The 14,226-nt window shown below is 38.2% G+C and overlaps 1 protein-coding gene across 1 annotated transcript in view; it reads right to left on the reverse strand.

Moving 5' to 3' along the window:
- The window catches only part of ME1 (malic enzyme 1), a 204,840-nt gene that overhangs the window by 100,932 nt on the left and 89,682 nt on the right, over positions 1-14,226 (reverse strand). The window contains exons 4-5 of the mRNA XM_018052931.1: positions 13,737-13,812; positions 10,620-10,781 (exon numbers count right to left, since the gene is read on the reverse strand). Coding sequence (XP_017908420.1) covers positions 10,620-10,781; positions 13,737-13,812 — 238 coding nt within the window. The remainder of the gene's footprint in view (positions 1-10,619; positions 10,782-13,736; positions 13,813-14,226) is intronic.

The following is a 14,226-nucleotide window of genomic DNA, read 5'->3' on the forward strand; positions in this document are numbered from 1 at the left end:
AGTTCTGTACTGCAAAGATGAGTCCCCAGAATATCAGGCTTTGAAAACCAGTAGGTCTTCTGTCTGGGAGAGCTGGAAGGCAGTAGGAAACGAACTTGGCTCTTAAAAAGTATAAGCAAAGTTCTCACACACTCCAATTTCCTGTCCAGAGGCAGCAGTTTGAAAGCGGGGCTGGGTCCAACACACTTGTTAATCTTAGAGAGCCACCTAAATATGCAGGAAGCAATTGGAACTGCCCTCAGGAAAAGAAGTGCTGGCAACAGCCACTTGGGAGAGCTCATTCTATGTTAACACTGGCTCTGGCAAAGCTCCATTTTGGTCTCTTCCTGCTAGCTTATTAACACCAAGGTCAAAGCCCCATACTCCAGCAGGCCAGCATTAGCCACAAGTTTCCCAGCTGCACAGCCAGCAATGTAGAGACCCGGCCTCACCCACCAGTAGGCTGGCAGCAGGCCGGTGCCACCCTGTGTCATGCAGCCAAATGCACAGGAAGCCTACTCTCCTGTCCAGTAGGCCTAGAGCTACCTGTGAGGCACAGCCTCACAGTCAACCAGCGCAGGAACCAGCCCTGACTACCAGCATGCCCACAGGAGCTGACCCTGTCAAAACAGAAGGATGCACCCAGTCCACACAGGGCATACCCTTACAACATACAGTGCTGGTAACCAGAGAGAAGACTGCTGCTGGGTCCCCTAGGACATCACCTACATAACCAGATATAAACATGCCAACATCTGTTGGACCATAGAGAAAGCAAAGGAATTCCAGAAAAACACCTCCTTCTGCTTCACTGACTACAATAAAGCCTTTGACTGTGTGGGTCACTACAAACTGTGGAAAACTCTTAGAGACATTGGAATAACAGACTGCCTTATCTGCTTCCTAAGAAAACTGCACCAGAGTCAAGAGGCAACAGTTAGAACCAGACACGGAACAATAGACAGGTTCAAATTGAGAAGGGAGTACAATAAGATTGTATATTGTCACTTGCTTATTTAACATATATGCAGAGTGAAAGTGAAAAGTGAAGTGAAGTCGCTCAGTCGTGTCCGACTCTTAGCGACCCCATGGACTACAGCCTACCAGGCTCCTCCATCCATGGGATTTTCCAGGCAAGAGTACTGGAGTGGGGTTCCATTGCCTTCTCCTATATGCAGAGTACATCATGCAAAATGCTGGACTAGAAGAATCACAAGTTGGAATCAAGACGGCTGGGAGAAATACCAACAACCACAGACATGTGGATGATACCACTCTAATGGCAAAAAGTGAAGAGGAACTAAAGAGCCTCTTGATAAGGGTGAAAGAGGGGTGTGTAAAAGCTGACTTGAAACAACATGAAAAACCTAAGATCATGGCATCCTGTCCCATTACTTCATGGCAAATAGAAGGGATATAAGTGGGAGTAGTGACAGATTTTTCTTTTCTTAGGCTCCAAAATCACTGCAGACAGTGACTGCAGCCATGAAATTAAAAGATGCTTGTTCCTTGGAAGAAAAGCTATGACAAACCTAGACAGCATATTAAAAAGCAGAGACATCACTTTGGTAACAAACGTCGATATAGTCAAGCAATGATTTTTCCAGTAGTCGTGCACGGATGTGAGAGTTGAACCGTAAAGGAGACTGAGCGCCAAAAAATTGATGCTTTCGAATTGTGGCGCTAAAGAAGACTCTTAAGAGTCCCCTGGACTTGCAAGGAGATCAAACCTGACAATCCTAAAGGACTGTCCTGAATATTCATTGGAAGGACTGATGTTAAAGCTGAAGCTCTAACAACAACTGCGGCCACCTGATGTAAAGAGCCAACTCATTGGAAAAGATCCTGATGCTAGGAAAGATTGAAGGCAAAAGGAGAGAAGGGGATGGCAGTGGATGAGATGGTTTGATAGCATCACTGACTCAAGTACATGAATTTGAGCAAACTCTAGGAGAAAGTGAAGGACAGGGAAGCCTGGCAGGCTGCAGTCCATGGGGTCGCAAAGAGCTGGATATGACTTAGCAACTGAACAACAACATGGGGTACTTAAATACATAAAACAAGTATTAACATCATAAAGGGAGAAAGCAACAGTAATAACAGTAAGGCATTTTAACATCCCACTTATACCAGCAGACAGGTCATCTACACAGAAAAGCAATAAGGAAACATCACCCTTAAACAACACATTAGACCAGATGTACTTAATAGATTTATGAAACATTCCATCCAAAACCAGCATAATGCACATTTCTTTTCAAGTGCACATGGAACATTCTTAGGACAGATCACATGTTAGACCACAAAACAAGCCACAGTAAATTTAAGAAAACTGAAATCATATCACGTAGATTTTCTAACCACAATGCTATGAGACCAGATCAACTACAAGAAAAAACGCAAAAAAAGCAAACACGTGGAGGCTAAAATACATGCTACTAAACAACTAATGGATCACTGAAGAAATCAGAAAAGCATCAAAAAGTGCCTGGAGATAAATGAAAATAAAAACAAAATGATCCAAAACCTATGGGATGCAGCAAAAGCAGTTCTCAGACGGACGTTTATACTGACGCAAGCTTCCCTCAGGAACTAAGACAACTCTCAAACAACCTAGCCTTATAACCAAAGGAGCCAGAAAAAGGACAAAACATCCAAAAGTTAGTAGAAGGAAAGAAATCATTTAGGTCAGAGCAGAAATAAATAAAACAGAAACTTTAAAAAAAGATCCATGAAATTAAGAGCTGGGTCTCTGAACAGGTAAACAAAATTGATAAGCTTTTAGCCAGACTCATCAAGAAAAAAAAATCCAGAAGGCCCAAGTCAATAAGGTCAGAAACAAAAAAGAAGTTACAACAGACACCACCGAAATATAAAAGACCATAACAGACTGCAATAAACAAATAAAATGGACAACTGAGAAGAAATGAATAAATTTCTAGAAAGGTACCCTATCCCAAGACTGAATTCAGAAGAAACAGAAAATGTGAACAGACCAAATACCAGTAATGAAACTAAATGAGTAATTTTAAAAACTCCCAACAAACAAAAGTCTAGGACCAGACGGCTTCAAAAGTAAATCCTACCAAACATTCAGAAAAGGTTTATACCATTTCTCTACAAACTATACCAAAAAACTGCAGAGGAAGGAACACTTCCAAACTCCTACAAGGCCAGCTTCAGTTTGACACCAAAATCAGACAAAGATATCACAAACAGGCCAATATCACTGATGAACACAGACACGAAACTCCTCAACAAAATACTAGCAATCTGAATCCAACAATACATTCGAAGGATCATACACCATAATCAAGTGGGATTTATCTCAGGAATGCAAAGATTCAATTTCTGCAAATCAATCAGTGTGATACACCACATTACCAAACTGCAGAATAAAAACCATATAATAATCTCAATAGACACAGAAAAAGCTTTTGACAGAATTGAATACTCATTTATGATAAAAATTCTCCAGAAAGTGGCCATACAGGGAGTTTACCTCAATATAATAAAGGCCATATGTGACACACTCATAGCCAACATCATTCTCAATGGTGAAAAGCAGAAAACATTCCCTCTAAGACCAGAAGCAAGACAAGGATATCCACTCTCACCACTTTTATTCAACATAGTTTTGCAAGTCCTAACCATGGCAATTATACAAGAAATAAAAGGAATTCAAATTGGAAAGAAAACAGAACTGTCACTGTTTGTAGATTAAATGATAATATGCATAGCAATGAGATTTCCTAGGTGGCACTAGGGGTAAAAAACCTGACTGCCAATGCCGGAGATGTAAGAGGCACAAGTTTGACCCCTGGGTTGGGAAGATCCCCTGGAGAAAGGAATGGCAACCCATTCCAGTATTCTTACCTGAAGAAAACCATGGACAGAGGAGCCTGGCAGGCTACAGTTCATGGGGTCACAAAGAGTTGGGCACACTGAGCAACTTAGCACATACATAGCAAATTTAAAACGTGCTATCAGAAAACTCCTAGAGCTCACCAAAGAATTCAGTAAAGTTGCAGGACACAAAATTAACACACAGAAATTTCTTAGATTCTTATATACTAACAATTAAAGATCAGAAAAAGAAATTAAAGAAACAATCCCATTTAGCATCACATCAAAAATAATAAAACACCTAGGAATAAACCTATCTAAGGAGGTAAAAGAGAGAAAGCTGTAAGACACTGATGAAAGAAATTGAAGATGACATAAACTGATGGAAATATATAATGTGTTCATGGATTAGAAAAATTAATGTTGTTAAAATGACAACATTCTGTGCCTATTCTACCCAAAGCACTGAACAGATTCAGTGCAATCCCTATCAAAATACCATGGACATTTTTCACAGACCTAGAACAAATTTAAAATTTTCTATGCAAACACAAAAGAACTCCAACAGCCAACACAATCTTGAGAAAGAACAGAGCTAGAGGAATCTGGATCTCTGACTTCAGTTCAGTTCAGTTTAGTCGCTCAGTCATGTCCGACTCTTTGAGACCCCATGAATTGCAGCACACCAGGCCTCCCTGTCCATCACCAACTCCCGGAGTTCACTCAGACTCACGTCCATCGAGTCCGTGATGCCATCCGGCAATCTCATCCTCTGCCGTCCCCTTCTCCTCCTGCCCCCAATCCCTCCCAGCATCAGAGTCTTTTCCAATGACTCAACTCTTCACATGAGGTGGCCAAAGTACTGGAGTTTCAGCTTTAGCATCATTCCTTCCAAAGAAATCCCAGGGCTGATCTCCTTCAGAATGGACTGGTTGGATCTCCTTGCAGTCCAAGGGACTCTCAAGAGTCTTCTCCAACATCACAGTTCAAAAGTATCAATTCTTCGGTGCTCAGCTTTCTTCACAGTCCAACTCTCACATCCACACATGACCACTGGAAAAACCATAGCCTTGACTAGACAGACCTTTGTTTTCAGACTATATTAAAAACTATAATAATCGAAACAGCATGATACTGGCACAAAAACAGATGCATAAATCAACTGAATAGAACAAAGAGCTCAGAAATAAACCCCACACACTTATGGTCAATTAATCTATGACAAAGGAGGCAAGAATATGAAATGGAAAGAATCTATTCAATAAGTGGTGCTGTATAAACTGAACAGCTACATGTAAAAGAATAACATTAGAACATTCTCTACCATCACACACAAAAATAAAATCAAAATGGATTCAAGACCTAAATGTAAGACCAGAAACTATAACACTCCCAGAAGAAAACATAGCTGGAACACTCTGACATAAACCATAACAATGCTTTTGAGTCTGTCTCCAAAAGCAAAAGAAACAAAAGCAAAGATAAACAAATCAGATCTAATTAAACTCGGCTTTTGCTCAGGAAAGAAAAGCGTCAACAAAGCAAAAAGATGACCTGCTGAATGGGAGAAAACATCTGCAAATGATATCAATAAGGGGTTAATATTCAAAATATAGAGGCAGCTTATATTAAAAAACAAATAACCTGATTATAGAATTGACAGAACTGAATAGACATTTTTCCAAAGAAGACATACAGATAGCCAATGACACATGAAAAGATATTTAACTTCACTAATCATCAGATAAATGCAAATTAAAGCCACAATGCGATATCATGTCACACCTCTCAGAATGGCTATCATCAAAAAGACCACAAATTACAAACGCTGGCAGGATGTGCAGAAAAGGGAACCCTCGTACACCACTGGTGGGAAAGTAAATTGGTGTAGCCCCTATGGAAAACAGAATGAAGGTTTCTCAAAATACTAAAAACAGAACTACCATATGGCCACACAATTACACTCTGGTTATATACCCAAAGAAAACAAAAACACTTAGCTGAAAAGATGCATGCACCTCAAAGTTCCTAGCATTATTTAGGACTGTCAAGGTTTGGAAGTTACATAAGTATCCACAAGAGATGAATGGATAAACAAAATGTGGTGTGCGCCCACACACACACACAATGGAATACTACTCAGCCATAAAAAAGAATGAACTTTTGTTTTTTATAACAACATGGATGGACTTGCAGAGTATTATGCTAAAGTGAAAGTGAAATAAGTTTGACAGAGAAAGACAAATACTGTAAGATATCATTTATATGTGGAATCTCAAAATAAACTAGTGAACATAACGTAAAAGAAACAGACACAGGTACAGAGAACAAACTAGTGATTATCAGTACAGGAGAGAGATGGTGCAAAGGACAATAGAGGAATAGGAGATTAAGAGGTCAAAACTACTATGTATGAAACAAATAAGTTACAGGATATATTGTATATCACAGGGAATATAGCCAATATTTTATATAATAATAACTATAAATGGAACATAACCTTTAAAGATTTTGAAATTGTGAATTAGTATACACTTGAAAATTACATCAGTTCAGTTCAGTTCAGTCGCTCAGTCGTGTCCAACTCTTTGCGACCCCATGAATCGCAGCATACCAGGCCTCCCTGTCCATCACCAACTCCCGGAGTTCACTCAAGACTCATGTCCATCAAGTCAGTGATGCCATCCTGCCATGTCTTCCTCTGTCATTCCCTTCTCCTTCTGCCCCCAATCCCTCCCAGCATCAGAGTCTTTTCCAATGAGTCAACTCTTCACATGAGGTGGCCAAAGTACTGGAGTTTCAGCTTTAGCATCATTCCTTCCAAAGAAATCCCAGGGTTGATCTCCTTCAGAATGGACTGGTTGGATCTCCTTGCAGTCCAAGGGACTCTCAAGAGTCTTCACCAACACCACAATTCAAAAGAATTAATTTTTTGGCGCTCAGCCTTCTTGACAGTCCAACTCTCACATCCATACATGACCACTGGCAAAACCATAGCCTTGACTAGATGGACCTTATTTGGCAAAGTAATGTCTCTGCTTTTGAATATGCTCTCTAGGTTGGTCACAACTTTTCTTCCAAGGAATAAGCATCTTTTAATTTCATGGCTGCAATCACCATCTGCAGTGATTCTGGAGCCCAAAAAAATAAAGTCTGACACTATTTCCACCGTTTTCCCATCTATTTCCCATGAAGTAATGGGACCGGATGCCATGATTTTAGTTTTCTGAATGTTGAGCTTTAAGCCAACTTTTTCACTCTCCTTTCACTTTCATCAAGAGGCTTTTTAGTTCTTGTTCACTTTCTGCAATAAGGGTGGTGTCATCTGCATATCTGAGGTTATTGATATTTCTCCCGGCAATCTTGATTCCAGCTGGTGCTTCTTCAGTCTCAACCATACATCAATTAAAACAAAAATCAAAACCCTAAGGTACTTGGCAAAAGCATTTCTAAGAAGAAAGTTGATAGCAATATATGTCTACCACAAAAACAAGAAAAATCTAAAACCATTTAACCTTACACTGCAAGAACTACAAAAAGAAGAAAAAACAAAACCCAAAGAAGGAAAAAATCATAAAGATCAGAGCAAAAATAAATGTAATAGAGACTAAAAAAAACAGACAACATCAATGAAACTAAGAGCTGGTCCTTTGTAAAGATAAACAAAATTAATAAACCTATAGTTAGATTTATCAAGGAAAAAATAGAAAGGGCCCAAATACATAAAAATCAGAAATAAAAGATTTAAAGTTAAAAAAGAAACACCACCTAAACACAAAGGATCATAAAAGATTACTATGAACAACCATATGACAATAAAATGGACAACCTATTAGAAATGAATAAATTCTTAGAAATTTACATCTCCCAAAAACTGAATCAGGAAAAAATACAAAATATGAACTACTTCTTACAAGAAATCAAACTGAATCAGTGATAATAATAATAATAATAATAATAATAAATCTCAACAAATGAAAGTACAGAACCATGAGGCTTCACAGGAAAACTCCATAAGACATTTAAAAAAGAGTTAACACCTATCCATCTCAAACTATTCCAAAAACTAGAAGAGAAAGGAATCCTTCCAAGCTTATTCTAAAGGCCACTATCACCTTGATATAAATAAAAAGAGAAGGATGTTCCACACAAAAAAGAAAATTAATAGCTAATGTCACTGATGAACATAGAAATAAAAATCCTAAACTAACTATTAGCAAAACAAATTCAACAATACATCAAAAGAATCAAACACCATAATCAAGTGGGATTCATCCCAAGAATGCAAGTATGGTTCAATATCAGCAAATTAATGTGATGTAACACATCAATGTAAAATACCACACTAACCAATTAAACAATAGAAAAATCATATAATCATCTTGACAATGCCAAAAAGCCTTTTAACACAATTCTACATTCATTAATGATAAAAACTGTCAACACAGTGGGTACAGAGAGAACACACCTTAACATGATAAAGATCTCATTTGATGATGACATTCTAGGCCTAGGTTTGATATTTACGTTCAACTTTTAAAAAGTCTATCTTAACTGACCATTATTTTTCACCTCTATTTCAGAAAATTCTACCTTTAATTTCTAGTATCTATCACCCATGTGTGCATGCTCAGTCATTTCAGTCGTGTCTGACTCTTTGTGACCCTACGGACCATAGCCCGCTAGACACCTCTGTCCATGGGATTCTCCAGGCAAGAATACTGGAGTAGGTTGCCATGCCCCCGTTCAGGGGCTCTTTCTGACCCTGCGATTGATCCCATGTCTCTTATGTCTCCTGCTCTGGCAGGTGGGTTCTTTACCATTAACGCCACCTGGCAAGCTCATCTATCACCCACAACTAACCCAAGTATTACCAACTACAGATGAGCAAAATTATTTACTACTTACTATGTAACTTTTTGGGGGAGGGGGGCGCGGCAAGAATACTGGAGTAGGTTGCCATTCCCTTCTCCAGGAGATCTTTCCGACACAGGGATTGAACCCGGGTCTCCCTCATTGTAGGCAGATGCTTTACCATCTGAGCAAGTTAACATAATATCATAATGGATTCAGACTCTAGGTGTAAGAGGGATGAAATTCCACAACTGTGAAAAGAGGCAGGGTGTCTTCAAACAGATGGATCCTAAGAGAATAGTGCAAGTCTTTAGTATTTAGAAAGAGGTCTAATTTTTCACTGACTCCCTAGTAAGTGTGAATGAGCAACCTCTCATGATGTTGGTGGTAAGTTCTGAAGTGGGTGCTTATTTCTTTTCTCTATCTTCCTCTCTGCTCCAAGGAGAAGCGTACAAAGTAGAGGAGACCCCAAGACCACCCCCTGTTGTTGGCGGTGGTCCAACACACAGGGCCATCAGCCATCTCTAGCCTAGAGGCTTCCACTTATAGACTTCTGAAGACAAAGTGATGGGTTGGGGTTTGAGTCTTAGAAAGGCTGACCTTGTAGGTTAAGAGTTTAGGGGTCAACACGCTTCCATGTAATCATTGGGAGAAATTTTATATATTATTAAGAATTATCTGGAAGGTCCCATGGGAAAAAAATTCACTAGCACAAGCGGGATTAGCAAATAAGAATAAATTATCAATAACTGTAAAAAAAACTGTCTTTATATTTTTTTCCCCTAGTCTTAATATTGGGTTGGCCAAAAAGTTCATATGGAAAAACTCAAACAAACTTTTTGACCAACCCAATATTTTCTCATGTTTTTGAGGAACCTCGTATTTACAAGTTTTAAGACAGGATGAACTCAGGGCCTGTCAGGGGCTAGATTCCAGACTGCCAGTCAGAGCGAGAGGGCATCTGTGTGTTCTGGGAGGCGATACAGATGAAACTACTCAGTCCTCGAAAACAGGGATAGGAAACCCTTAACAAATAAGCATCACAGTCTAAGAAATGCCCTTGAAAAGCATAAACAGCACTAAATCCCCAACGTGAACGTGAAGTCACTCAGTTGTGTCCAACTCTTTGCAACCCGATGGATTGTAGCTCACTAGGCTCCTCCATCCATGGGATTTTCCAGGCAGAGTACTGGAGTGGGTTGCCATTTCCTTCTCCAAATCCCCAAAGTACAGTTTAAATGGAAATAGACTGAATTATAAATTTCATCCCTCTTACACCTAGAGTCTAAATCCATTATGATATTAACTTGCTCAGATGGTAAAGCACCTGCCTACAAATACGGGAGACCTGGGTTCAATCTCTGGGTTGGGAAGATTCCCTAGAGAAGGAAATGGCAACCCACTCCAGTACTCTTGCCTGGAAAATCCCATAGACAGAGGAGCCTGGTAAGCTACAATCCATGGGGTCGGAAAGAGTCGGACACGAGAGCGACTTCACTTTAATATATAATTTTAAGATTCTATCAATGCAGTAAAGAGAAATGCTAAACTCCAAATAATCTACTGCAGACTTTTAGAACAAGATATCAGACTGACTACTCTTAATAAATTTCTGCCTAGTATAAAAATAGTAAATTTTAAAAAGTAACTATGATACCCTAAAGTAAATCATACACTCTACAGGATAATGGGGTGAGTGCTTACTAAAGGATAATAAAACTCTAAAGAAGACGATTAAAGACTATTCATATTATAAGAAAAGAAGAAAAGGAAAAGAGAATGAATAATTTTTCTTGTAAGAGTTGAGGGATAGGTTTGAGGAGAAAGAAAGAATCAGAGAGAAAAAAAATGAATTTCATGAGGTTCCTTAAATAATCTCAAAATGCAGGAATGGTACTACTTCTTAAGGTGTATACTTGTTACAGACTTGAAGTGTTTACCTCATTTTCCGTTCCCACATCCAGCATGACAGGCAAACATTGTTGAGGGTTCATCCCTCCACAAGCTGTATACAGAGCCAGTTTACCCACAGGGATGCCCATCCCATTACAGCCAAGGTCTCCCAAGCCAAGAATACGTTCTCCATCAGTCACCACAATAGCCTTGAATAAAAAGAAAAATATATTAATAGATGTTTGCAAATCCTGGGGCATAGTTCCTACTCTCTATTTCTGAAGTTAAATATTTATGCAATGAAATACTAAGCTGTCAGAAAACATAAATGATGGACATGATTTTATATGGTCAAAAATGATGGAAATGATTCTGTATAATGATTAAGTGTAGAAGAGTGGGGAGAATAAATTGGAAACATGTATTTTAAATGTAGTTTTAAAATATATACATATGATTAATTTGATTGTTTAAAAATAAAAAGACAAGGTATACCCATAAAGATTCAAACAACTCAAAGAACTCAGTCTTCAATGAGGAGGAGTACACGGGCAGAGTACAGATAAATAAAAAGTGCAAACTGGGAAATAAAGTGAACTTACGACAGCCTGGAAACTAATCACATCCATTTTGAGTACCATTAGAGGAGAGCCCATGATTAAATAGCACATAATTGCTGAGGAGTCCCCAGTGCTCTGATCTTTAGTTTATGTATCCTAATTTCACAACAATGCTGATTCATCCTCTTCAACTCTTATTACACTGGATACTGTTCTACCAAGCACGGTCTACTGCTACTCTTAACTGTAGACAGTAGAGTATTACTAGGCAATTTTATTTCTTTTTTTACTTTATTTCTAATCTAAGTTTATTTTAGTTTATTTCTAATTTTAGTTTATTTTTATATCTAAAAAGCATGCATTTTAATCATGTGGAGATTTTAATTCTAAGTGATTTGTTGTCTTTATTGAAATTAATGGATCTATCATCTTTATTCTATATTTCATGGCCATTATATGAATTTAAGCAAAACCAATTTTGTGAGACAAAAATTATTAGATTTTCTACAAACTACTACACCTGTCATATCCATTGAGCCTAGAATAAAATGCCAGTTATTTGACTTTAGATAAACTGATGAATTAGCTTCTCTTTCTTATATATAAAAATGGGAATTAAAAAAGGTGCTTTTCAGAGTAGATGCATGAAATTAGGAACCAACTGTGTTTTGCTCACCAACATACACCAACACCTAGCACAGCACTTGGCACATAGAAAACTATCCACAAGCATGAGTCAACTGAATAAATCTATGATTCAATACTGGAGAAGGGAATGGCAAACCTCTTCAGTATTCTTACTTGAGAACCCCATGAACAGTATGAAAGGCAAAAACGTGGGACACTGAGAGATGAACTCTCCAGGTCGGTAGGTGCCCACTATGCTACTGGAGGTGAGTGGAGAAATAACTCCAGAAAGAATGGAGGGATGGAGCCAAAGCAAAAACAGCCCCCAGTTGTGGAAGGGACTGGTGATGGAAGGCCATAAAATTAAGACGCTTACTCCTTGGAAGGAAAGTTATGACCAACCTAGACAGCATATTAAAAAGCAGAGACATTACTTTGCTGACTAAGGTCCGTCTAGTCAAGGCTGTGGTTTTTCCTGTGGTCATGTATGGATATGAGAGTTGGACTGTAAAGGAGGCTGAGCACCGAAGAATTGATGCTTTTGAACTGTGGTGTTGGAGAAGACTCTTGAGAGTCCCTTGGACTGCAAGGAGATCCAACCAGTCCATCCTAAAGGAGATCAGTCCTGGGTGTTCACTGGAAGAACTGATGTTGAAGCTGAAACTCCAATACTTTGGCCACCTGATGTGAAGAACTGACTCATTGGAAAAGACCCTGATGCTGGGAAAGATTGAAGGTGGGAGGAGAAGGGGACAACAGAGGATGAGATGGTTGGGTGGCATCACCAACACAATGGACACGGGTTTGAGTGAACTCCGGGAGCTGGTGATGGACAGGGAGGCCTGGTGTGCTGCAGTCCATGGGGTTGCAAGGAGTCAGACACGACTGAGAGACTGAACTGAACTGATGATTCAATACAATGAAATCATGATATACAAGAACTTACCACAGTACCAGATATATTACAAATTCTCAAAAAAACTAGTATTAATACTATTATTATCATAAGGACTAATGTACAGAATCAGAGTATTTTAGAAGTAAGGGGGGATTTGGAGTATATTCAGCCTATCCCTCTTCTATCCCTCTGAAGATCAGAGAACTGAAATAATTTGCCTCAGGTGATTTATCTGGTTAATGTCAAAGAACCAAGACCTGAGTGTTTGCTTTTTCTACCACACAATAATGCAGAATATATACAAAAATTTTTGTGACCTTTTCTTTTAGTTTTCTATTCACCTATATTAAAGAACAGCTCTTAAAGAACTGCCTTAGAAGTAAATACATTGAAGAAGAGGGTGAAAATTATTTCTGCCTATTCCATAAAGCTGATCTTTGTCAAATCTTCCACATCTCATTACAAAGGGTCAATATGTTAGGCTCTTTTGGAGGAGGCAACTTGAGACACTGGCATTCAGTTCCCACCACCACCACATACGACTGTGTAATCCACCTGGGCCTTCCTTTCCTCATGGAATTACCATGATACTAATTACATGAGTTAATCTAGGTAAAGTGTCTCACTCAGAAAGCTACCAAATGTCAAATACATTATTCTATTTTCATTAGCTTCCTCTCTCCCAGAGAAGTCCCATGAGATACCTGAGGTTACCATGATAAAGGAAATGAATTAACAGATGTGTTTTTGCCCACATTGATTCTTCTAAGTAGATGATCAATTACAGAAGAAACAGGAGCTTGCTTAAAGAAATTCAGATACTACTTCAACATTTTTTCAACACTTATCATCATTTACAATAAATAAAGAAATACTCAAAAACTTGACAGAAATAAAGGGGAAACTTATACTCTAAAGGGTATCAGGACAAAATTAATCCACTATGCAAAAATCAATCAGATATAATTGAAAAGCTAGAGAATGCTACCACTACCTAGTATTGTGAAAAGGGTCAGTATGTTATGGGACAGAAAAAGAGCAAATGTGCCACAATGGAAAAAAAGTGGTAACTAACTTACCTTGATGACATCTTCTGGCCATGCATTAAGAACAGAAGAAATATGTCCTCGATCATGGATACTAATAAAGAGACCCCTGACAGGAAAGAAAAAAAGAGTAATTTTAATTTACTTCAGACTTGTCAAACTCTCAGGAACATTTAAAAAATTTTTTTAATCCATTTACTATATCTCCATTTTTACCTATAATTTTTATCAAAGCCATTAAATATATTTCCATCTTTATCAATAATGTTTACCAAAATTATTTCCTTAAACAAATAAGGGACAGGAATCTTATAAGTAAGGTTATTATTTGCAATATTATTAGTTATCATATTAAATAATATATTGACATCTACAATAAAGGCAGGTTAATCCTTATAACACATATTCTTCAGTATTTTTAACATTCCCAATTTTTATACATAGTTTAAATAGCATTATCATTTCTCCCATAGATTAATTTACAGTCTTCATTAAATAAGATAATATATGTAAAAGCACTTTG

The sequence above is a fragment of the Capra hircus genome, chromosome 9 (assembly GCF_001704415.2).
Source record: "Capra hircus breed San Clemente chromosome 9, ASM170441v1, whole genome shotgun sequence".
In the NCBI taxonomy this organism is placed as follows: domain Eukaryota; kingdom Metazoa; phylum Chordata; class Mammalia; order Artiodactyla; family Bovidae; genus Capra; species Capra hircus.